This window comes from Gopherus evgoodei, chromosome 3 (genome assembly GCF_007399415.2).
Source record: "Gopherus evgoodei ecotype Sinaloan lineage chromosome 3, rGopEvg1_v1.p, whole genome shotgun sequence".
In the NCBI taxonomy this organism is placed as follows: Eukaryota; Metazoa; Chordata; order Testudines; family Testudinidae; genus Gopherus; species Gopherus evgoodei.
The window spans coordinates 167458825-167482830 of record NC_044324.1 but is presented as its reverse complement, the minus strand read 5'-3'; the positions used below and the strand labels follow the sequence as shown (position 1 = coordinate 167482830).

Genomic DNA, 24006 nt, shown 5'->3' with positions numbered 1-24006 from the left:
AAATTACATTTAATGCACTAGTGTTTTGGTCAGTATTAATTGGTAAAATACCTCCCCAGATTAAATACTTTGTGAACAACTGTAGGGTGTCTAAAATTATAAATATCTCCCAAAAGTCAAGTTTTTATCCAAAAAGATCGTACTTTGTCCACTGAAACTGATGCTTTGAATAAGCAAAACTAGTGCTTGAGAGCTAAAAAAGAGCTGGATTGTAACTGGGAGGTTTGGGAAGAGTTGGGATTGTGGCAATACTTAGGATAGTTTGAGAGGTGACCATAAAGACTTAACCCTGTGGTTGGTGCTGTGCAACCAATGCCATTAAAGTGCCCAGCATTCTATTCCCATGACTGTTCTCTTCTTCTTTAAGAGTGTAGAGGAGGCAACATTTTTGGCCCATGTTGGGGACTGAGGTTCTCTTTTAGTCCTGCAATGATCCTTCTGGCTATGGAAGACTGGCACTAATGAACTCTGAGAGTCCAGTTCAGCCCTTCAACAAGCACTTGCTCCTCTCAAACTGTGACATGGGCCCTGGTGGCAGAGTTTGGATCTGGGTCTGAAGTTTTCCAAAGTTTGAGAATATTTGGATCAAGGGTTTTACTTTGCTCAAATTCTTGGGCAACGTCAGAAAATCATGACATTTTTAATCTGCATGTTGAGCTGTTGCTTATATTCTAAATATTAGAACTATTAAAACGAATTCATCCCTGGTGTAACTCTAGTGACTCTACTGGAATTACAACAGTGTTGAATTTGGCCCACTGTGTATCAGGAGGTAGCAGTCATTGCTCAATGTCAGTCCTGCTTGGCCATCTCTGAGCAGCAATGTTCAGAGCCCACGCCTGGACGAGGACTTGAGATTGTTTCCAGTGCAATAGCGGGACAAGGAGATGGCACCACCATCTTGTGAACAGTGCTGTCATTCACATTAGAAGGCATTAAATTGTGGTCTCTTCTGCTGTTTGATAGGTGTTCAGGTAGACACTAAAGATCTCAAAGGATAAAGATTAGGGAGATACTCCTGGCTGTCCTCTCTCGATAAAAGAGATTTTAATACTCATTGCTACATGTGAGTTATTGCAGTGTGCCTTTTTCCATACAGCCATTGATGTGCCAGTATTTAATTCATTGTTTTGTAAAGCACTTTGGAGGATACCCTTCAAATAAAAGGTGTTATGTGAATCTGAATCTTGTTTTACTGTATCCTGTTTGTAGGAGTGGAGAGGGTTACAGGTCCAACAGTTATTGAGCACGACTCTGCACTGGAGAGTTCCCCTCTTCTTACCTAAATAATAGTTTAAGCCCCTTTCTGTTACCTTGATAAAATGATTTCTAAAGTGTCACAAAAATGTAGGCTACTGTAATAGTGTGATGGAAATGCAAATAGTTAACCTACCAGCAGATATAATTTACCATACAGCATATCCTGCTACAGGTCAAGGGTGTGGGTGAAGGTTGTTTGTTGGGGTGGGGGGGGGTAGATTTTTAGAGGGAATGTGGTGCTGTAAAAACATTCATGTGTGATAGATCTAGAGCATGATGTCTGGTCTATTTATAGAACAGCTACACTGTGGACCGTGAATTTTTCCCATTCTGATCCACCAAACTTCCTTTATAACGATACACTTCTAGGCATGAGGATAGCTTCTCTCCATTGGGTCATTCACTCCTTGTTTGATGTCCCTGATAAATCTGCCAGTTACTGTCATATTTATAGTGTTTTTTGTGATGTGCCCACCTCTCTACTAGGAAGTGGACTGAGAATTACCCTTTTTTTTCACATAGATTACTTGAGCCTAAAAAAATCCATTTCTAGGAAGCTGCATCACAAACTCTGAAGAAGGTTTGTAATGAATCTGGCCTCAAGTGAGCCTACTCTTCCTCTGTCTTGAATTCCAGTGACATAAAATATCTGCTTGGCCACAGCTCTGAAAGTTAATAAAGTTTCAGTGGTAAACTATGAGAGACCTGAGAATTTCAAACTGAAGTTATTGCACCAGTAACTCAGAAAAGCAATTCCTAAAACTCTTGACACATTTATCCAGAGGGTTAGCGGTAGCACAGAAATGGAAATCATTGTTGAAGGCCACTGTGTACTTGGAATTAAAATCCATCAGTCTTTTGAAACGGTGAGGAATGTTTTTCATGATATACAGATGTTCCTGCATTTTTTCAGAGTAAATTATATCCAAAGCTGGTTCACCCTGCTTATAGATAAATTAGTTACCTTTTAGAGATTAAAGGGACACTGGTGAGATGGCTTTAGTCTCCAAGTTTTTGTTTTTTTTAAAGGGATGGGTGGAAAAGAGAGGTGGCTTAAAGAACAGCATATGAATAAAAATGCTTCCATGATTTGATCTGATTTTCTTTAATTTCAGTGAACACAGGATTTATTTTGCAGGGAATAGTAGGAGGAAGGATAAGGTGTATATAGCCTTTATTGATTTAAAAGCTGCCTTTGACTCTTTTGATTGTCACTCCTTTGGCTGTGCCTGGAAAGTTATTGGTGTACCTAAAAAATTCCTCAATCTTCTTGTAGAAATGCATTGCTAAAGTGAGAGCTGTGACTGCTTAGGTAGTAGGATGTCCAGTTGGTTTGAGCACAGTAGTGGCATCCATTCAGTGTGTGTGGTTGCCCCCAAATGATCTGTTCAACCCCATTATTGACCGAATGATGGAAGCCATCACTAGCTGCATACCCGGGTGATACTGCATACTACTTATATACTTCTATATAATAGACTTGGAATATGAGAATGACAGGGCTGTATTCACATCCTCATGAACTAATCTCATCAATGCCCATAATTTATATATGGAAGAAGCAAGTAAGCTTGGTCATCAAGTCACCTGGAAGAAGACCAAACTGATGAAGGTGGCTAATGAACCTCTACTCCTACCATCATAATCAATGGACAATAAGTTGAATTCATCAATTCATTTGAACATCTTGTCTCTGTTTACACCAAGGAGGGAAGTTACCTTGCTGACATGAAACATCAAATCAACAAGGCTATGGGTGTTATGCACGCTCTTGGGAGCCTGTGTAATGTCAACACCACATATCAACTCAGACTAAGATGTGTTTCTGTCAAGCAGCAGTGGCTTTTGTCCTTTTAGATGGCTCTGGGCCAACATAGGGATGTAAATATACCAACTGGGCACTTTCAGCATGAAGCCGTAATGATGTATTGAAGGTATATGGTGGCTTCATCACCTTATAAACGAGGAGGTCAGGCATCAGACCAACCAGCCTCCAGCATCTCCCAAAGTGACAGTGTTGGCTCAGGTAGCTTGGCCATATGCTTCATATGTTGAGGTCCATACAAATTCTCCCGCTTTATGTTTGATCCAACAAAAGCTTGATGGAGAAAACTTGCACACAGCCTTGCACATGCTGGAGGGATGTTGTGGCTTCCAACTTTGCCCCCTTCAGCCTTAATATAGAGCAGGATGCAATGCAAGCAGGAGACTGGACTCTCTGGAAAGGGGTGATCCGAAGTGTGTACTCTACATTCCAGAAGCAGGGGAATAAATGAAGATTAGTTTGATGTAAATGTCACTACAGGCGCCAACTTTCCTTGGCATTGGCACACCCTACCGGCCCTGCCCTGACTCCGCTCCTTCCCTGCCCTTATTGGACCCATCCCCAAATCCCCACCCTGGCCCCACTTCTTCCTCGAGCACACTGCGTTCCTCCTCCTCCCAACAACTGTTTTGCAGCACAAATGCTGGGAGAAAGGGGGGAGAAGCAGGACGCGGTGGCACACTCAGGGGAGAAGCTGGAGGTGAGCTTGGGCAGAGGGTGAGGCAGAGCAGGAGTCGGCACCTGTGAATGTCACCTTGTAGTGGAAGCCTCAAAACAAAACTATTGGTCTGGCACATGAGAACCAGAAAGTGAAACTGACCATAAACAAGAAATGATATCGAGCAGTCTAGTGTCAGTATTCATGCTGAGAAGAAGAGCAAAAAAGGAATCAAATGGCATAAAGGCTTAAAGATAACATTTTCTCATTTAAAAAAAAATCAGAGAGTTCAATAATCTAAAGTGGTGTTAGTAGGTAGATGGGTAAAGAATTTAAGATATTCTAGCAGACCCAAGACCTCCTAAGAACTTCGCAGTTGTCATTGTGCAGTGTTTCAGTTGTCATTGTGCAGTGTTTCATGGCCATTAGTGACAGTGGGGGATAGAACGCGTATCTTCTTGCTCCAAAAGCACTGACTATAACTATTGGAACTAAAGGAGAATATATTTTATTTATTAACAACGTGGGACCTGTGATACACAGTTAATCAGTTCTGATTCTACACAGCATGGGGCAGTGGTGCACACATGTATTATTATGAGTTCATTAAAATAAATACTGTGATAGAGAGAAAGATGATTTTTTTTCCTTTTTGGGATGCTGTTAAGCTGGTAATGTCGCTTGAAAAATATGTCAAAATTTGGGCAAGTTCTTATTTGATTCAGAATCCATGTAAATTGTGTAGTTTCTTTTCTCAGAAACATCTGCTCCAATGCTCTTTTTACTAAAGATAGATAAATTCCTATGTCCAGCCCACTTGACAACACTATAATAACAAACTGACATGAAATGGAGCAATTAGGGATCTTGATAAGGAAACTTCTGTTTCAAGAGGCAGTTATAAAAGAGCAACTGCTTCTAAACTTTCTTGCAACTGACCCCATTAAGTTAATCTGAAATAGTTATAATGTTCCTCAAAAATGCCTAATATTGCTGTTTCAAAGTGTCCTAAGGAAGCACAATATGTTTTTGTTCTGTTTTAAACAATTGCAGCTGCGGTGTATTGAGAATTTTCTAATAGGCCTTATGGAACACCTGTTCTGTTTGTTCCCAGATGACCAATTACAATAAGCTTAAAAGGAAATCTTATATGCTTTTATCCATTTTTTGTTCTGGTATCCTGGAAGAATCTATGAAAGGAAATTTAAAGAACAGGGGAAAGGCCTATACAGCAGGGCTACAGAGTTCCTCATCTGTATTAATGGTCTGAATATGGTCAAATGGGTAGTGACCAAAAGTTACCATCATCCAGGGTACTGAACGAACTCACGTGAAATGAATTGGTGGGCCAGTCTAGCTCCTAGAATATGAATATTCCTGTCACAAAACATCCTTTTGCACCTGTCATTAATTGGTATCTTTATTGACAACCTCTACACCAGGGGTAAGCAAACTACGGCCCATAGGCTGCATCCAGCCCACCAGCCGTTTTAATCCAGCCCTCGAGCTCCTACTGGGGAGCTGGGTCTGGAACTTGCCCCACTCCAGTGCTCCAGCCAGGGAGCAGGGTCGGGGGCTGCTCTGTGCGGCTCCCGAAAGCAGCAGTATGTCCCCCCTCCAACTCCTACGCATAGGGGCAGCCATGGGGCTCCACTCTGTACATTGCCCCTGCTCAGAGTGCTGCCCCACAGCTCCCATTGGCTGGGAACCGCAGCCAATGGAAGCTGCAGGAGCGGCGCCTATGGATGGGGCAGAGTGCAACAGAGCTGCCTGGCCGCGCCTCCATGTAGGATCCTGAGGGTGGACATGTTGCTGCTGTTACTGGGAGCCACGTGAGGTAAGCGTCACCCAGAGTCTGCACCCCTGAGCCACCCCCACCCCACCCCATCCATGCCCCAACCCCCATCCCCTTCCCACCCTCCGAATTCCTCGGTCTCAGCCCAGAGCACCCTCCTATACTCCAAATCTCTCAGCCTCACCCCAGAGCCCGCTACCCCAGCTGGAGCACTCACCCTCCTGCCCTTGTCTGGTGCTCCCTCCCACACCCTGAACTGCTCATTCCTGGCTCTACCCTGGAGCCCTCATCCCCAGCCAGAGCCCTCACCCCCTCCCGCATCCCAGCCCCAATTTCGTGAGCATTCATCGCCCACCATACAATTTCCATACCCAGATGTGGCCCTCAGGCCAAAAAGTTTGCCCACCCCTGCTCTACACAGTGACTAAGGGTGGATTGAGCCACAGAGAGTGAATTGTCCATTCATGCCCTTTTGTTCCTAAATATAAATCTGTATTCCTTGTAGGTCAGGACTGTGGCATGTTTGAGGGGAGGAGGGAGACTCACATTGTTACGGCTTGTGTTTATACCTGTCCTGTAGACATACAATGTCAGGGCCAAATATAGGAGTGATGTGCTAAGATGCTGAAAGTTGCATGTTAAGTAAGTGCCACAGTATCTAAGTAGGTGTAACTTTGATGCTGAGTGGCTGGAAAAGTGGAGTGCAGCAGCAAAAACAACAAGTCAGAGGGTGAGAGGTATGCATGTAAGGGGTTGGTCTTTAATTTTCTTCCAGCCTCTCAGTGAACACATTATTAAGCCAGGATAGACTCAGAGTCCGCTGTTCCCACTTGCGCTTGCTTAGCAACATGTAACTTACATTGCCTTACACATCATTTCTGAATTTGGCCCTTAGTCTCCAGGGCCATAGTCAAGTTAAAAGAAAGAAAAGTACAAACTAAGGGAACAGTACAGACAGGGAAATGGGCCATTTTAATTTTAAAACTCATACGCATTTGGAGTTCCAACCAGCTACATAGAAGCAAAATGAATTACATCAAACATATATATAAAGTCTGGGAAATACAGCTATTCAGCAAACCCCTGAGGATAACTTATTGCCTGAATCTGTATAACAGACGTTGTTAGTGGAAGGCAGGAAAGAGTGGTATTTAGAGAAGGCATACATATGTGTGACAGATTTCACAGCTCACTTTGCAAAGGAAGTTGGGCTCCTTTTAAACAGCTGCAAGACATCTGCAAGAGATCTCAGAGCTGAGAAGTGTGGCAGATGAGAGAGTGAACCCGTCATTAGCTGATGTTATTCATTTGTCATGACATCTCCACTCTTTGGAAAAAAAATTCTTAGAGGTTTATTTTTGCAGTCTAAGGAAGCAAAGGCCACTGGTGGGACATCATAGGGGGACAGTATGATAAGCCGTGGGTCGAGCTGCTATGTTTGGACATGTGTGCCTTGTAAAATAGCCTCCTTTCTTACCACTCTTGTCCTGTGTTGTTTCCTTTTGCTTTGTGATGAGACCAGATGGGTGCTTCTGAAGAAGAGAGTTGGACACCTTAAGAAACCTTTTCGGATTTCACTGGAATATGTTGCTAGTGGGAACAGGAGTGTAGCTGCCATAGACTCCTTTGCAATGAAGAACTGCAGTTCAGGTAATGTAGAGTATTCCATTCTTTCGAACTCATTGTGTCTTGCTACCATTTTAAGTTAAAAGGTTTTTGTCAATTATACAATCTTCATATAGTAAAAAGTTCTACTGTAGCTAACTTAGTCTCCCCTAAGCATTCAATGCAGTACATGACATTTTAGTTTTCTGGGAAGTTTAATGATGGCACCTCCATTAAATACAGGCTGTATCCTTAATTCAAGCACTTCACTTCAGTGTTTCACCCCAGAGGTGGCCACATTTCAATTTAGTTGTATGTATTCAGTTTGTGAATCATGTTGGAATCCTCAGGTATATATGTAAATGCAGAGGATTATTAGTGGTAGTACTTAGCCTATTGGTTTTTGTAGATTTTATTAAAATATGTCTAGAAAATATTATTAGGAAAATTGGTGAAAGTTTATTTAAATGTACGTTCCTTTTTCAAACTCTCCAGGATAGAGAAATCTATTGAAGCCTATACCTAATTTTGATCATTATTTGTATCGCCATGCTCAAAAGCGTAGTTATGATTACAGCCTTGTTGTGTTAGCACTGTACAAACATACAGTAAATTGCTATCAGTTCCAGGCAGAGAGAACACGTAGTGCTGAACATGCAAGGTACATCCAGCTGTCCCGCTGAATGTGTGGTGCTGTACATACTTGCCATCCCAATGAAAATAATGGACAACCGCAGCACAGGTGGTTCAAGTAGAGGACTGTTGTCATCAGTGTCAAGGTTAAAAAGAATGTGTTTTTAAGCACTGAAGAAAAATAAGAGGGGCCTGATGCTTATTCAAACACCTAGCTGCTTCAATAATTTGTTTCAACAAGAAATGCTACCCCATGATTTCATGACATGAAGGTAAACTGTGGCCATGTACTGAACACAATTAATATTAAGAACAAGAGGGAAGAAAAACAAGCCAAAATAAGAAAAGGACAAGTTCAAAAGTATTTAGATAGGGTAGATGTGTTGAAAGGCTTGATGAAATTCACCCTAGGGTACTTTAGGAACTAGCTAAAGCAATCTTGGACCCATTAGTGGTCATCTTTTGAAAACTCCTTGATGATGGCGAGACTGGAGAAGATAGTACCTATCTTTAAAAAAGGGAAATAATAGTGACCTGGGGAATTTAACTTCAATGCCTGGAAAGATACTGGAACAAATTATTAAACAATCATTTTGTAAGCAGCTAGAGGATAATAGGGTTAGTAATAGCCAACATGGATTTGTCAAGTATAAATTATTCCAAACCAACCTAATTTCCCCCTTTGACAGGTTTACTAGCCTAATATATGGAGGAAGCTGTAAATGTGATATATCTTGATTTTAATAATGCTTTAGACACAGTCCCCCATGACATTCCCATAAGCGAACTAGAGAAATATGATTTAGATTAAATTACTAAAAGATTGGTGCAAAACTGGTTGAAAGACTGTGCTCCAAGAATCGTAATCAGTAGTTCACTCTCAAACTGGGAGCATGAATCTAGTGAAATCCTGCAAGGCTCAGTCCTGGCTCGGATACTATTCAATATTTTTATTAATGACTTCAATAATAGAGTGGAGAATATACTTCTAAAATTTATGGATGATGCCAAGCTGGGAGGGGTTGAAAGCACTTTGAAGGCCATGTTTAGAATTCAAAATGAGCTTGGTCTGAAATAAACAAGATGAAATTCAACAAAGACAAGTGCAAAGTATTACACTTAAGAAGAAAAAATCAAATGCAAACTACAAAATTGGGAATAACTGGCTAGGTAGTAGTACTGCAGAAGAGGATCCGGGGGTTATAGTGGATCACAAATTGAATATCAGTCAACAATGTGATGCAGCTACAAAAAATGCTAATATCATTCTGGGGTATTGTGACCGCCCCAGGGTACAAACTGGACTTCAGAACTGTGATGTCCTCTGAGTTCTCCAGACCAGGGTGTCTCTCACATTGCTTTGCAAGTGAAAAGCAGCCTCCCCAGGCTTTGCTCCCACACAGCCATCAGCATGTAAAGGCACACGCAAGGTTACATGAATGCTTTCTCAGCCAATCACAAACAGCTGCATGGCAACACATGCATATCCCTCAGCCCTAGCCTTGCACACCAGAAATGTGCTGCTTACACTGCTCAAGACCCCCTTGGACAGGGCAAGCCCTAATAAGTCTTTCATTTTATCAAAGAGAATGAATATGCCCCAGCCCTTTTTAAACTGAGCAGAGATTCCTCAATCACTTCAATCAAAACACATTGGTTAGATAAAAGAATAAAACAAGTTTATTAATTGAAGCAAGATAGCTAAATTGTAAGTGTAGATAAGTGATGCAGCTATAAAAGGTCAGACTTGGTTACAAAAGAAATAAAAGATAACTACACAATCTTATTCCTAAACCTTTACCAAGCTAAGAAAAAAATTAAGCAAACAGCTTTTTTCACTACTTTGGATGTTGCAAGCAGTTCATGGTTGTTAGTACACAGGCTGAATTGGCTTCCCTGCTGGAACCAATCTCCCCAGTTCAAAGTCTTTCAAGCATTCTTGTTGCCATAGAGATGGGGGGAAGAGAGAGGTGACCGGTGGCCTTTGTTCCCCCTTTTTATGTCCTGACATTTTTACTGGAGAAGTCCTTCCTGGGTTATGTGGTCAGGCAGTTCTATTGCATACGTGACCTGCCAGCTGTCCTTCAGATGAACTGTACTTCTCTTGTTTACAGCTCCCCTGCTGATGAATGACCGGTTAAGCGGACAATGCTCTTAGCACCTGGCTGCGTGTTGGCCACCCCTTTTGTTGTCTCTGAAGAGCTAAACTGTGGGTGTTCCTCCAGATTACAACATGCTCCAATTACAAACAAATAGCAAAATCTAATATCGCCATATACCATGTTGATATACACATTTTAACAGGAAAATGATGGTCAACTGATACCTCAGAAGGCATATTTTGTACAAGGTCTATCATAATTTTGTAAAACTGGTGAACATAGTAATGTAGACTGTCACAGGTATATTGACAGGAGTGATGTATGCAAGACGTGGGAAGTAATTGTCCCACTGTACTCAACACTAGTGAGGCCTCAGCTGTAATACTGTGTCCAGCTCAGGGCACCATACTTTGGAAAAGATGTAGATGAACTGGAGAGCAAAAAAATGATAAAAGGTTTAGAAAACCTGTCCTTGAGGAAGGGCATATTTAGTTGTGAGAAAAGAAGTCTGAGGGGGGACCTAAAAAGTCTTCCAATACAGAAAGGGCTGTCATACAGAGGACGGTGATCAACTGTTCTTCATGTCCACTGACAGTAGGACAAGAAGTAATGGGCTTAATCTGCAGCAAGGGAGATTTAGGTAAGATATAAGGGAAAACTTTCTAATTATAAAGATAGTTGAGCATTGGAATAGACTTCCAAGGGAGGTTGTGGGATCCCTATCACTGGATATTTGAACAGCCCACATAACATGTTGTGGACTGCATATGCAGCCCACAATTGTAAATAGATTGAGAACCACTAGGGTAGACAAACACCTGTCAGGGAGGTTTACTTGGTCTTGCCTCAGCATAGAGGGCTGGACTTGATGACTTCTCAAGGTCTCTTCTAGTCCTATCTGTCTATGATTCTATAATATCCTGCTGGTACTGATTCAGATTATATTTCCATAAGCTCTCCTTTCCTGGAGCCAACAGTCCATGCAACAACTGAAAGGTAGCCTTAGCTGAGCCCTGATCAGGCAATAGAAGGCATTGTGGCCCTCTGAATTATTGATGTCAGTGACTGGGCATACAGCATTACCCAAAGCAAACATTTTCAATTGCTTTGAAGAGGGATTGACACCTTTCTTAAGGTGACTGATTTCTACTATTCGGGCTATCAATATATATTGTGAGCCAGAATGGGAGTGAATCTGCAATTATACGTATGGATTTCAAATGGCTGGCTACAACCCTACTCATTAAACATACACTGTGTACTGTATACAGTCCACATGGAATAAGACCACTTATTCTTTTTCATTAGCTTGTAATTAAGTCTTTCGTAGGCAGCTTAACATGTGCTACCATATCCTCTTACTAAAGAGAAGCCAGTGATGAATAGTAGCAGGTGATGACCTTGGGGTAGGGGAGGGAACAGGAAAAGCAATAAGAAAGGATGAACCTAAATGTACTCTTTCTGCAGCTGTTTGGATCCTATCAGCAACTTAAGTGCTTAGATGCTATAATAATCAGTGTAGTGTGCTTTATAGATTGAAGTGTTTGGAAAATAACATTCTGAGCAGAAGCATTAACAAGCAATTGTCCAATGATTTAAATGAGTCTCTCTTTCCCTAAAGAATAATTTGTTTTTAAATTGCATATATTTAAACATAAAGGGACAAAAACCATTTTTAGGAAACAATACTGAGGAAGATAAAGATCTGGATCTGAATTAGACATAAGGTGAGTTTTGAATGAAGGTACAGGTTTAGGTTTGGGTTTAATAGTAAAGAGATCTCAAAAAATCTTGATCCTCAGAATAATTTTCTGATATTTTCAGAAAGATGCTTCTCCTGTGAGGTTTCTGTCATAATGAATATCAGAAATCTCAACTCATGAGACTAGCGCAATGGGGTCCTGGTCTCTGACTAGGGCTCCTAGGTACTCTGATAATATAAATAATAATTTTTCCAGTCTTGGACAAAAACATCACTAGAACTGAGATTTTGGCTGCACCTGAATTGGAAAATATCCCTTCCCATTTGAGAGTCAAATCTTCAGAATTTAAGCCAGGGCCGCCCAGAGAATTCAGGGGGCATGGGGTCTTCCCCCACCACCAAATTGACACTGAAGACCCAGCACTTCGGTGGTGGGTCCTGGGGCGGAAGGACCCCATGCCACGGGTCTTCGGGGCACTTCGGCCCGGAGCGGAAGCACTCCCTGCCGACGAAGACCCAGAGCGGAAGAAGCTCTGGGGGTCCAGGCTCTGTGAGAGATTTCCAGGGCCTCTGAAGTGAGTGAAGGACCCCACTCCAGGGGCCCTGAAAAACTCTCGTGGGGGCCCTTGGGGCAAATTGCCCCACTTGCCCTCCCCTCTCGGTGGCTCTGATTGAAGCTGGATCTCTGAAATTTGAAAAGGTTTTGGATTGAGCTGTCTGGCTCAGTCCCATCTCTGCAAATTGATGATGTGGCAAGTATTTTTAAAAATAGCTTGTCTACCTCTTGTCCTAGGGATCCTTTTGGTATGGAGAGCTGAAAATAAATAAGATAACAGGCAGAAAAAGAATTGAAGAAAAGAGAGAAACAGACCAAATTCTGCTGTGTTCCACTGGTGAAAAGATGCTGCAAGCCAAAAGAGTTACTCCAGCTTTGCACTGGCAGAACAGAGAGCAAGATTTTTATCATTGGTGGGGAGAGGCAAGCAATGCAACAGTAGGTTATTAGAGTACAACCCCAATTTTCTAAACTGATCAACTAAAACTCCTGTTTAACTCAAGTTTAATCATGTCCCACAGGATCATATTGTATTAGTACTATGTCTTCACTGTGCTCTGCATCTCCAGACCCTCCTCCTCCTCCAGTGCTAGAAAGCATTAGAAAACCACAAGTATTTGCTCTTAACTGCATTTGAGATCCTTTGAGCCTCAGAATGCGGATGCTTAACTGGCCTTGGTCAAGTCACAATGACAAGGGAGAAGATAAATCTAACAGTTGGGGGCTTTTTAAGCTTGCTATATCATACCATCCAGAAGTGCACATAACAAATCTACGACACCATGTCATCTCGTTGTTCTAACCCAGTGATTCTCAAATGTTTGTACTGGTGACCCCTTTCACATAGTAAGCCTTTATTTAACACCATTATAAATGCTGGAGGCAAAGTGGAGGCTGACAGCTCGCAACCCCCCATGTAATAACCTCACAACCCCCTGAGGGGTCCCTACCTCCAGTTTAAGAACCCCTGTTTTAACCTGTATTTATTACTACTACCACCACATCTCTCATGTATCACTTCAGTCCCATTGACTTCAATTCATGAAGAGCTCTGAAGCACATGCTTAAGTCTCATTGACTACAGTGAGATTTTAGCATATGGTTAAGTACTCTTCCTGATTACGGATGCTTTCCTGAATCAGGGTGTCAGGTTCTGATCTAAAGCCCATAGAAATTAATTAAAAGACAATGCCCATTGCTTCAGTGGCATGTGGATCAGGTCCTGAAACTGGTAGCATTCTCCATAATAGTGAATTGCTGCCATATCTTGTATTAAATGTGAAACAAATTGTGGTAGTGTGTAGAGCAAAATAAGCAGTCCCCTAATCTTAAAAAAATAACATTTACTATTCAGAACAGTAGATGCCTCCAAAGCGTGCATGAACAAATAAATAAAAATTGCTTACCTATTACAATTGCAGAAAACTAGCAGCTGACATTAACTCTACTATAAGAACTTGTCCATTCTCTGAATACAGTGTACTGTAATTGGTAGAGCAATATTTTGTAATTAATGGCAATTTCTAGTAATAAAAACAGTTAATTTCTGAGTAATATATTGATGTATTAATGGTATTTAATGATTTTCTACTAATATTTTATTGCATTTGTTAAGTAATTAATTTGGTAAATTAAAAACTTAATGAATTTAAAGTGCTTAATTGTAAGTAAATGAGAAGACATTTTTCTTAATCAGGGAAACTGAACATTACTAATTATTTTTACTTAAGTATAGAAGGAGATAAAATTCTTATAAAACATGTACCATGTTTAGTGCTATTCAGTGTCAGATAAAAGTAGTTCCTCAGATATATGGCGCGTCTGAAAGGAGGAAACACTTAGTTTTCAGGTTTTCATGCTTAGAAATCAACCTGGAAAAACATATTAATATATTTTTGTTGTTGCAGTGTGGGGAAGAGAGTGTTTCAGTTAACATCTTCAGCATCTCAGCAGTTGCTTTTTCAATTGCAGCTTACGTGCATGAAATATATTTATTACATTCAGAGCTACTAAGTAGTCCCATAGGGATCTCCAGTTAGATGAAATAAAACTTTCTAAAAATTAAGCTGAAAGTTGTTATATATCTAAAAAATCCAGTGTAGAAAACCTTAAGATGAAAGAGAAAGGGGAACAAGCATTTGACCCCAGGGAATGATATTCCTGTGGAAAAAAGGATGGCAAAATAAAGAACTTAGAGAATAATTTTGAAACCCATATGAAAAACTACAAGCAGCCAGTGAACGGACTTTCCATGCTTCCCCTGATAAGTAATCTGACAGCTGGGTTTCTGAATGAACTGTAATTGGCAAATGAATTTTGCTGGATGTCTAGCCTAGAGGGGAGTAACAATAATCTGATAATGGCTGGATCCAATCAGGAATGCGTACAGATGAGTGATTAAGTCAATGTATATTCCATGAATATTCACTCAAATAAAAACTGAATTTGTTTCACTTGTGTTTATGCCCCGTTTGCATTCACTTTCTAAAATTTTCTAGCAAATAAATATGTTGGCAGAGATGTTTGTGGAGTCAGTGAATTGAAGCGAATGACAGTGAGCATTTTGTGTGTCAAAAGTTAATTCTAACTCATAAATGTGAGTATGCCTACGGAAAAACCTGCTTGTAGGAGTTATCCTTATCCAGTCAGAGAGCTGAAGCAATACTATGTGACAAATGTGTCTGATCAAACTTACACTGTGTGAATTGTAAATATTAAAGCCTCACAACAAAATGCTGGTAACAAATCTAGGGGTCAATAATTATTCATAGAAAGTTCTAGTGAATTGTTTTCTAGTAACAATTTCACTTGAGAGTATTATAAGTTGCTTGCAGAAAATTTATGGAAAGAGGCTAAATTAATCAAATTATATGCAGTGAATGATTTGCTCAACTCTAATTATATGACAGAGAGAGAAGATTCCTGCTTCCAATGGGAGCAGACACACCCTTTTGGTATGGTCTGGAGATCCGTTGCTCAGGGCCCTTCTGACAGGAGAATTGCTAACAAACAGAGCAGTGAGCACAGACCGTATTGTGAACCTGTTCTACAAACTGCTATGTGAAGAAAGGGGGAATCCTGCATCTGAAAACAGCATCTCTGTCCATGTATTATTACAGATCCAAAATCAAATTCTGCCTTCATATTTACAGCCATGTAGCTCCACTGAAACCAGAAGGAGTGCATAGGTGTGAAGCTGGGAAGAATTTGGCCTTGCCCAGTATCATCCAGTTGCCCTAAATCTTGAAGAAGTGAGAAAGTGGCATCCCTTGTGTAATAAGGGATTTACAGAGCAAAGAATTAACTGGATATTCACCCTTACTACGGAGGTATTATCGAGTTAAGAGCTTGACCCAAAGCTTAGTGAAATGAGTACGAGTCTTTCTGGGGAGTTCAATGGACTTTGGTTCCAGTTGTGGGTCTCCTGCATCTAAAACAGAAATTTGGCAGATTGGCTGTTTTTTTCCTTATAGTGGGCTGAGCTATTCTTATAGTTCTATTGAGTTGGTTCTCCTGTGGATCTAATTTGCCTAAGTAAGTGTTTGGAAAGTCTTTGCTGTTTGTTTGCCTTCTAAAGCTTTGGCAGTCAGCTTCTTCTGCTGCTCACCTTCACTCCCAAGTATAGCAATACTGATTATTCTGATTCTATGTTCTGTGCCAGTAATAATCCCTAGCTCTCTAGCATTTTGATCCATTAGGGACGTCATGCTGTGGACAGAGCTACGCTGTAGTTGTGAGAACGCAGTGGCCATATGGAATGAAGCTACAACTATTGAACAGTTTCCACTGTGGTTTCTGTGTCTGTTTTAGACTAAATAAAGTAAATCTACAACACTTTCCTTTTTCTTTTTTGTTTCCATATTGTTAAATGTTAATGACCAGAACAATAAAAAATTTAAGTTCAGTCTTAAAACAACATTTTTCCATGGCCTGCCAGAGGAGGCAGAATAGCTCAATTAGTGGTCCATCATTTCCTATAATAACCATTATAAAGATTCTGCAGCTTTGTAAATCAACTAGTGGGTGCCATGGCTAACTAGTGATGGTTATGCAATATAATTATCTATTGACCAGAAGAAATAAAACATTTCTGAACTCACTGGAGAGAGAGAGTCTTATGAATGTGTATATAAAAGGCATCTATTTTCCAGGCACCCATCACTACAGCATGTGGGGAACTCTATGCTGCTGTAACCCTCCTAGACCAAATGCTTTCCTTAGCCACAGCATATACAGGGAAGGCCGAGAGTGGGGTATTCTGGGGGCAGAAGCCAGGTATGGTGGAGCAGGTGTAAGGTTTCTCATCTGACATGCACTGGGGTAAGGTGGCTTGGGATCAGGGAAACACAGCTTGGCACCCCCTTCTTGAGAATCTGACCCTTCACATTCTGTTTCAATGAACTAAGGGCACGGGTACTGTCATAAACAGATAAGTAAGAGTTAATAGAACAAAAGTGCTTCATATCTCTTTTGCCTGGAAAGGGTTAACAAGAACAGTGAGCCTGGCTGTCACCTGACCAGAGGACCAGTCAGAGGACAGGATACTTTCAAATCTTGAGGGAGGGAAGTTTTTGTGTGTGCTGTTAGTGTTTGGTGGTTGTTCTTTCTGGGGGTCAGAGGGATCAGACGTGCAACCAAAATTTCTCTCCAATCTCTCCGATACAGGCTCTTATAAGTTCAGAATAGTAAGTACTAGGTAAATAAAGCGAGTTAGGCTTATGTTTGTTTTCTTTATTTGCAAATGTGTATTTGGCTGGAAGGAGTTCAAATTTATATTTTGCTGAAAGGATTTTAATTTGTACTTGAATACTTAGGCTGAGAGGGTATTCCCAGTCTCTATAGCTGAAAGACCCTGTAACATATTCCATCTTAAATTTACAAAGATAATTTTTACCTTTGTTCTTTCTTTAATTAAAAGTTTTTCTTGTTTAAGAACCTGATTGGTTTTTTTTATTCTAGTGTGAGACCCCAGGGGACAGGGTCTGGATTCACCAGGGAATTGGTGGGGAGAAAGGAGGGAAGGGGGAGAGAGAGGCTAATTTCTCTCTGTGTTAGGATTACTTTCTCTCTCAGGAAGAATCTGGGAGGGGGAGAGAGAAGAAGGGGGGAAGGTAAATTTTCCTCTCTGTTTAAAGATTCAAGGAGTTTGAATCACAGTGGTCTTCCAGGGTAACCCAAGGAGGGGAAGCCTGGGAGAGGCAACGGTGAGGGAAAGGGTTTACTTTCCTTGTGTTAAGATACAGAGGGACTGGGTCTTGGGGGTCCCCAGGCAAGCTTAAGGGGACCAGAGTGTACCAGGCACTGGAATTCCTGGTTGGTGGCAGCGCTACAGGTTCTAAGCTGGTAACTGAGCTTAGAGGAATTCATGCTGGTACCCCATCTTTTGGACGCTAAGGTTCAGAGTGGGGAATTATACCATGACAGCTACACTTGCAGATGTAGAGCACTATGAGTTAAACCCGCTTTCGCACAGCACAGTAGGAAAAGTGCTGCAGTCTGTCCACACTGACAGCTGCCAGCGCACTGTTGTGGCCACATTTGCAGCAATTGCAGTTGCATTGGGACCAGTGCATTATGGGCAGCTATCCCAGGATGAAAGTGGCTGCAACGTGCTTCTCAAAAGGGGTGGGGTGGGGTGGAGTGTGACAAGGAGCGTGGGGGGAGAGAGAGTGTGGGTATGTCTACATCTACAATTTTGCAGCGCTGGTTGTTACAGCTGTATTAGTACAGCTGTATAGGGCCAGCGCTGCAGAGTGGCCACACTTACAGCAACCAGCGCTGCAAGTGGTGTTAGATGTGGCCACACTGCAGCGCTGTTGGGCGGCTTCAAGGGGGGTTTGGGGAACGCGAGAGCAAACCGGGGAAGGAGACCAGCTTTGCCGCGGTTTGCTCTCGCGTTCCCCGAACCCCCCTGCAAACCGCAGGGAAGGAGACCTGCTTGCTCGGGGATTCGGGGAACGCGAGAGCAAACCGCAGGGAAGGAGACCTGCTTGCTCGGGGATTCGGGGAACGCGAGAGCAAACCGCAGGGAAGGAGACCTGCTTGCACGGGGGTTCGGGGAACGCGAGAGCAAACCGGGGAAGGAGACCAGCTTCGCCGCGGTTTGCTCTCGCGTTCCCCGAACCCCCCTGCAAACCGCAGGGAAGGAGACCTGCTTGCTCAGGGGTTCGGGGAACGCGAAAGCAAACCGGGGAAGGAGACCTGCTTGATTACCAGAGGCTTCCTCAGGAATGCTGGGATACCTGCTTATTCCACGGAGGTCAAGAAAAGCGCTGGTAAGTGTCTACACTTGATCACCAGCGCTGGATCCTCTACACCCGAGACAAAACGGGAGTACGGCCAGCGCTGCAAACAGGGAGTTGCAGCGCTGGTGATGCCCTGCAGATGTGTACACCTCCTAAGTTGCAGCGCTGTAACCCCCTCACCAGCGCTGCAACTTTGTGATGTAGACAAGCCCTAAGTAGGTTTTTGGAGTGCTGAGTGTGTGTCAGCATGCTGTCTTGTAAGTTCAGACTCCCCCTCACCCCACTGCTTCTCACTCACTCAAAGCAAACAGCAAAATGTTTGCTTTTTCTCTCTGAAAGGGAGCTTTGAAATGGCACTTCCTCATTCCTGCAGCCGATCACAACAATGAGAAGAGTGGCCACTTGATAAGGGGATTATCACAGCGCAGTAAGTTAACTCCTCATTCACACTGACTCCCGGGAGTTGTAGTCAAGGTGCAACAAACGTTATTCCTCTCGGGGAGGTGGAGAACCAGCAGCACGGTAGCCACGGAGACACAGCACTGTATGTGCCTTGCCAGTGTGGATGGGGAGCGAGGCACAGTGCTCTGGGAGGCTTTATTGCGTTGTAACTCACAAGTGTAGCCAAGGCCTAAGAAGATAGTGCCTGATCTTGGGAGGTACTGAAAGCTCCCTGAGAGGCACTGAGTGGCCCTCAGCTCCCACTGTGTATCTGATGGCAGTTGCTAGTGCTCAGTATTATTAGCATGTTGAACAATCGGCTCTTGCACTGCTTTTGAACAGTTTAGCAACAGAGGACCTGTTGATTCAGTGAAAGAAAATTTAACTCTGTAATTTGCTTTCCCCACATTGAACTTATTTTTATTACTGTTCATTGCTGCCATTTAGTTCCTATGATGTTTTAACTGCTCAGATTTATTGACGTGGTTGTAAGAGTCTCCATTCTCACTTGGGAAATAGGGAAGCAGAGAGATGCCTCGCTGATGAAGCCCTTATTTCAAGATGATGTTGCCCCTGACTCAAAAGACGATTTCTGTGATCTGCTCCATTTCACAAGTAGATGACAATCTAGTTCACTTTTTTATTTTATTCTTTTTAACCATTGCGTTTTCAGAAAAGTTTGCTAGTTTTAAACAGAGAATGGGACAAGAAGCCTGATTTTGGACTTTTTGAAAACGCAATGGTTAAAAAGAATAAGACAATAAAAAAGTGAACTAGATTGTCATCTACTTGTGAAATGGAGCAGATCACAGAAATCTTCGTTTGAATCTGGGGCAACATCATCTGAGTTTCATTTCATCCAAATCTCCAAAGTGCTGAACAGGCTGGATAAAAGGTTTAGTTCAAGGAAGCCTTGGGTATTAAAAAGATACATAACCTGGCCCTGCACTCTGCTCCAAGCAAATGGACCCTGTTTCTTATGGAGCCCCATTGGCTTCAGTGGGGCTGAATGTGGGCATTGAGGTCCATTTGCATGTCAGCTGGAGAAAGGTGAAGTTATTGAGGAAGAGGGTGGTGACTGTGATGCCAGGATGGGGGAGAGCCAGGAGTCCAAGGCAGAATGGAAGTTGGATGGTGATCAAATAAACACTTGATGACAGCAACGTGAAAAGAGGAAAGGAGAGAACTGACTCGAGTAAGAAGACAGGTGAGATAGTGAAGGAGAAAGAGGATTATAAAACTAGAGGCATGGTGAGAGATGATGATGGGGAGTAGAGGTGAATCTTGGGGTGTGAGTAATAGGTTTGGAGGGGGGAGTGATTAGATACTTGATGGTTGACAAGTTAGCAGGTGGTTGGGATGGGGCAGTGATTGGGTGTATATCCCACACAGGCTGCAAAAGTGTCAATTTGGACTTGAAAGGCCAATTATGCTACCTGGCTGCACCTAGAGAGTGGGTAAGGCTTAACTGATGAAGCCCTGCTGGGGTGAGGCTGAGTATTTAGGATAAAGAAAGGAAGTCTGGAGCAGAAAAGGACTCCAGGTAGAGAGTAAGGAGCTCGGCAATCACTCTATGGGACCAAAGAGAGGCGAAAACCCAGAGGCAAGTAAGCCCTGGGACCTCACCTGGGCGGAGAAGGCTGGCAAGCAGCCAAAGGAGGCATAGAACAGCCACTGTGGTGGAGCAGACTCTAGTGATGTGTCCTGAAAGAAGGGCAGGATTTGGGCTTCCAGGGAGAGAGCCCTGGGAGGTGCTTAGCTAAAGAACAACGTAAAGGAAATTACAGGGGGATGAAAAGTCAAGCCTGAGGAGGGCAGAAGATGGATTTGTGTCTGTACTTTTAGTTTGAGATTTGGTTGGGGAACTCCAGGGAAGACCCCTTGAGAGTCCTGGATGAATCTAGAGAGGAGGAGGAGGAGAAGACCTGAGAGAGGCCAGGGTAGGAAGAAGCTGGGAAGCAGCATCAACTAGTCTGAAGAAACAGACTTGGCTGCTGGTTACGGGGTCCCTGGGCTGGAACCCAGTGTAGAGAAAGGGTCTAGGTTCTCCAACCACCCACTGACTAGTTAGTGTGAGCCTAGAGAAGGGGATAAGGAACACAGAGAGCCCTGAGAAAATGGAGTGAGAACCCTGGGGTACAGAATCAGGACTGAAGACCTGAAACAAGGTCTTGGACTTTGGCTTATTGGACTCCATTACAACAGAAGGTTAGGTTAGGTTAGGCTGGTTAGTTGGACAGCTTAGAGGCCAGCAAACATATTATGCACCTCCACAAATATTCTGTCCTGAGCAAAATCTGGCGCATTATTGTGTACCATACTTGTGAGGGGCAGATGTCTGACACCATCCAGCCATCATGTTTTAAATCTTCAAGTGGTCTTTTACATCCTGCTTTCATTGGGTCCAAGTGGAAGATAATTTTCTCTGGTAAGTTGATAGGCATTCAGAGCAGATTACAGCACCACCTTAGAGAGTACTGAGTGAGAGAGAGACTGGGATCTGTTTAGTTAGAAAATAGATCTCTTCTTTCAACTTCAGTTTGTACCATTTGATGTTTTTGATCATTCAGAGATGCTTCATCTGAATGGCATCCGACTTCTTTTCAATCTTGACAGTGAGAGGCCATGTTTCCACCCCACGTGTCAGAATACTGACCACTGAAGCATTCTATATCCTCAGTGTTGTTTCTCTACTTATCAGGGTGTTGGGTTTGTGAAAGACGTTCTTGATGAGGCTCTCCATTACTGATGACACTTTTCCAGTGTGGATTTCAAATTCTTTCTTGATGCCACCCATGTTATTGACAACAGAGCTGAGGTAGGTGGAATCACCAACAATCTTCACTGGATGGTCTCTCACTAAGATGCTAAAACAAGCAACATATTTGAAATGACTGATGGAAAGAATTTTGGTTTTATTCAAATTTCCAGGCCCATTTTTTGCCACTGAGCTTTCCATGGTTTTAAGTGCCACAATTAGCTCATTCATTGATTTGACAACTAGAGATATGCCGTCCGCAAAATTGACATCAGTGAGTTTCTTATCATCATGGTATATGCCTAAAATTCATTGAAATAGTGTCTGATCAAGCATGTACTTTGATGCTATTGAAGAGGTCTGGAGTGGCAACACATATTTGCTGAATGCCTGACTTATTCAGAAGAAGTTAGTTTTTTCTCCATTTAAGAGAACCCAGCTTAAGGAATCATCATGTAAGAGATGAAACATTCTACAGAGCTTCTCAGAGAAGCCTATAAGTTTCAAGATCAGCCAAAGCAATTCCCTGACAATGAAGTCAAATGTGGCTTTAATGTCCACAAATGCAGTGTGACTGGAGTGCTTGAAATCTTGTGCCTTCTCATTAAGCTGACACACTGTGAAGATTTGCTCAATTGTTGGATGGCCAGGAGTGAAGCCAGCATGTTGTGTTCATCTCTTGCTTCTTAAGATATCAATAGCTCAGGACAACAAGACAGAAGCAAAAACTTTTCCCAGGGCCATTAGAAGAGTAATAATGGTATTAATAGTTAACAGTCTTATTTACTGCCTTTGAGTTCCCAAAGAGGTAAAATAATGCCTGTTTGCCAGTTGGATGGGATCAACTCAGTTCTCCAGATAATATTGAACAATATCTGCAGCCACAGAAAAATAGCTGGTCCAGCATTACCAGTTCTGCAGGATTTCCACAGATTCCTGTTACCTTACTTCCCTGAAGCTTCTTTATGTCTCTTTGGAGTTTGTTGACTGTGAATATGCCAGGATCATTATGTGCAGAATGGCTCAACTTTGCAGCAGCCTTAATGCCAGCGTCCACAGAAATTGGGGGTGCATTTAGCTGCTGGCTGAAATGTTCACTCCAATGTGCTGTGCACTCCTCTGCATTGATTATCTGACCAGAACTGACACAGACTACACAGAGCAAATGAGCTTTCTATCAGAGAGGTCGCACAAGTGCTTGTCAGGAGCCAACGTCATTCCTAGCAATGGCTTTGGTTTCCATAAAAGCCTTGCTGTCAACGTGTATTGCTTTATTACAAGCAACTTATGGCTTATGATGTGTAATCATATCACCTTCCTAATGAGCCACAAAATGATGTTCAATGATGGTTAAGATATTAGCAGACACCAAAGCTTCTTGGCTCTTTTCTGGGCCAGCATTGATTATCTGATTGCTCTAGAAGGGGATAACTTAAATCATGACCTGTGACTCAGCCTTCCGGCCAGGAAGAGAACCAAAGTGGCACTGGTAGATTTGGAGAGCCACACTCAGCCACAAGGAGACAATCCAGTGGCAAGTCCCCCTTCACAGGCAGCCATAGTTCTTTTTAAATGCAATTAATTAAGCGAAGTGATCAGGAGTAATCAGTGAGAGAAATGGTGAATAAGCAGCTTATTGGTTAAATAGTAGCTGGTCAGGGATTTTTTGACAATTTTTTTTTAAAATGCCTGTTTTTCAAAACCTAATTTTTTTTTTTGGACACATGTATTGGCTTCAATGACATTTTGTACATCAGGTCTGGATGGAATTTTGGGTGGCAGGGAAAGACAGACTCTAGAATAGCCAATAGACCAGTGGCTGGGGCCCTCACCTGGCATGAGAGAGAACAAAGTTGAAGTCTCTGCTCTGTCTGATTTGGAAAACATATTTTAACCCTCAAAAATTTTAGTGAAATGAAATTGTTGTTTTCCATCCAGCCATATTAAATATGCAGAGGAAAGCAAGTACATAACAATGGGAAGTTAATTAAGCAAAATGATTATCCCTTGTGCATGTAATCAGTCAGTTTGTAAAATGATCAAGGGCAAAGATAAAAGAGGCATTTGAATGAAAGTTAGTCCCTAATGCCAAGAATGTTTCAGTTAGAGCCAAGATGAATCAGTGAGGAAAGTTACTAAACCAGGTTGGCAGACTGGTGATCAAAGATGAAAGGGGGTATGTGTCAGAAGTGATAGTTATTAAGCACAATTCAGGTGTCAGGGGATGATGCAGAAATAGCAGCTGAAATTTAAAAAAGCTGCCAGAGTGGCCTTATACCCTTTTCTCCTTGAATCTGAGAATGGTGCTGTCCCTTACAAACAGGCACTGAAAATGGATGAGGATAACTCAGCGAATGAAACAACTCTTGGAAAATGTCAGTATCCAAATGTTCAAGCAGTCAAATGATCAGATTGGCCAAAGAATC

At 42.3% G+C, this 24006-nt stretch overlaps 1 protein-coding gene across 1 annotated transcript in view; it reads left to right on the top strand.

Moving 5' to 3' along the window:
* The window catches only part of ALK (ALK receptor tyrosine kinase), a 638118-nt gene that overhangs the window by 401787 nt on the left and 212325 nt on the right, over nt 1-24006 (top strand). The window contains exon 5 of the mRNA XM_030557349.1: nt 7061-7188. Within this exon, the coding sequence (XP_030413209.1) occupies nt 7061-7188 (128 nt within the window). The remainder of the gene's footprint in view (nt 1-7060; nt 7189-24006) is intronic.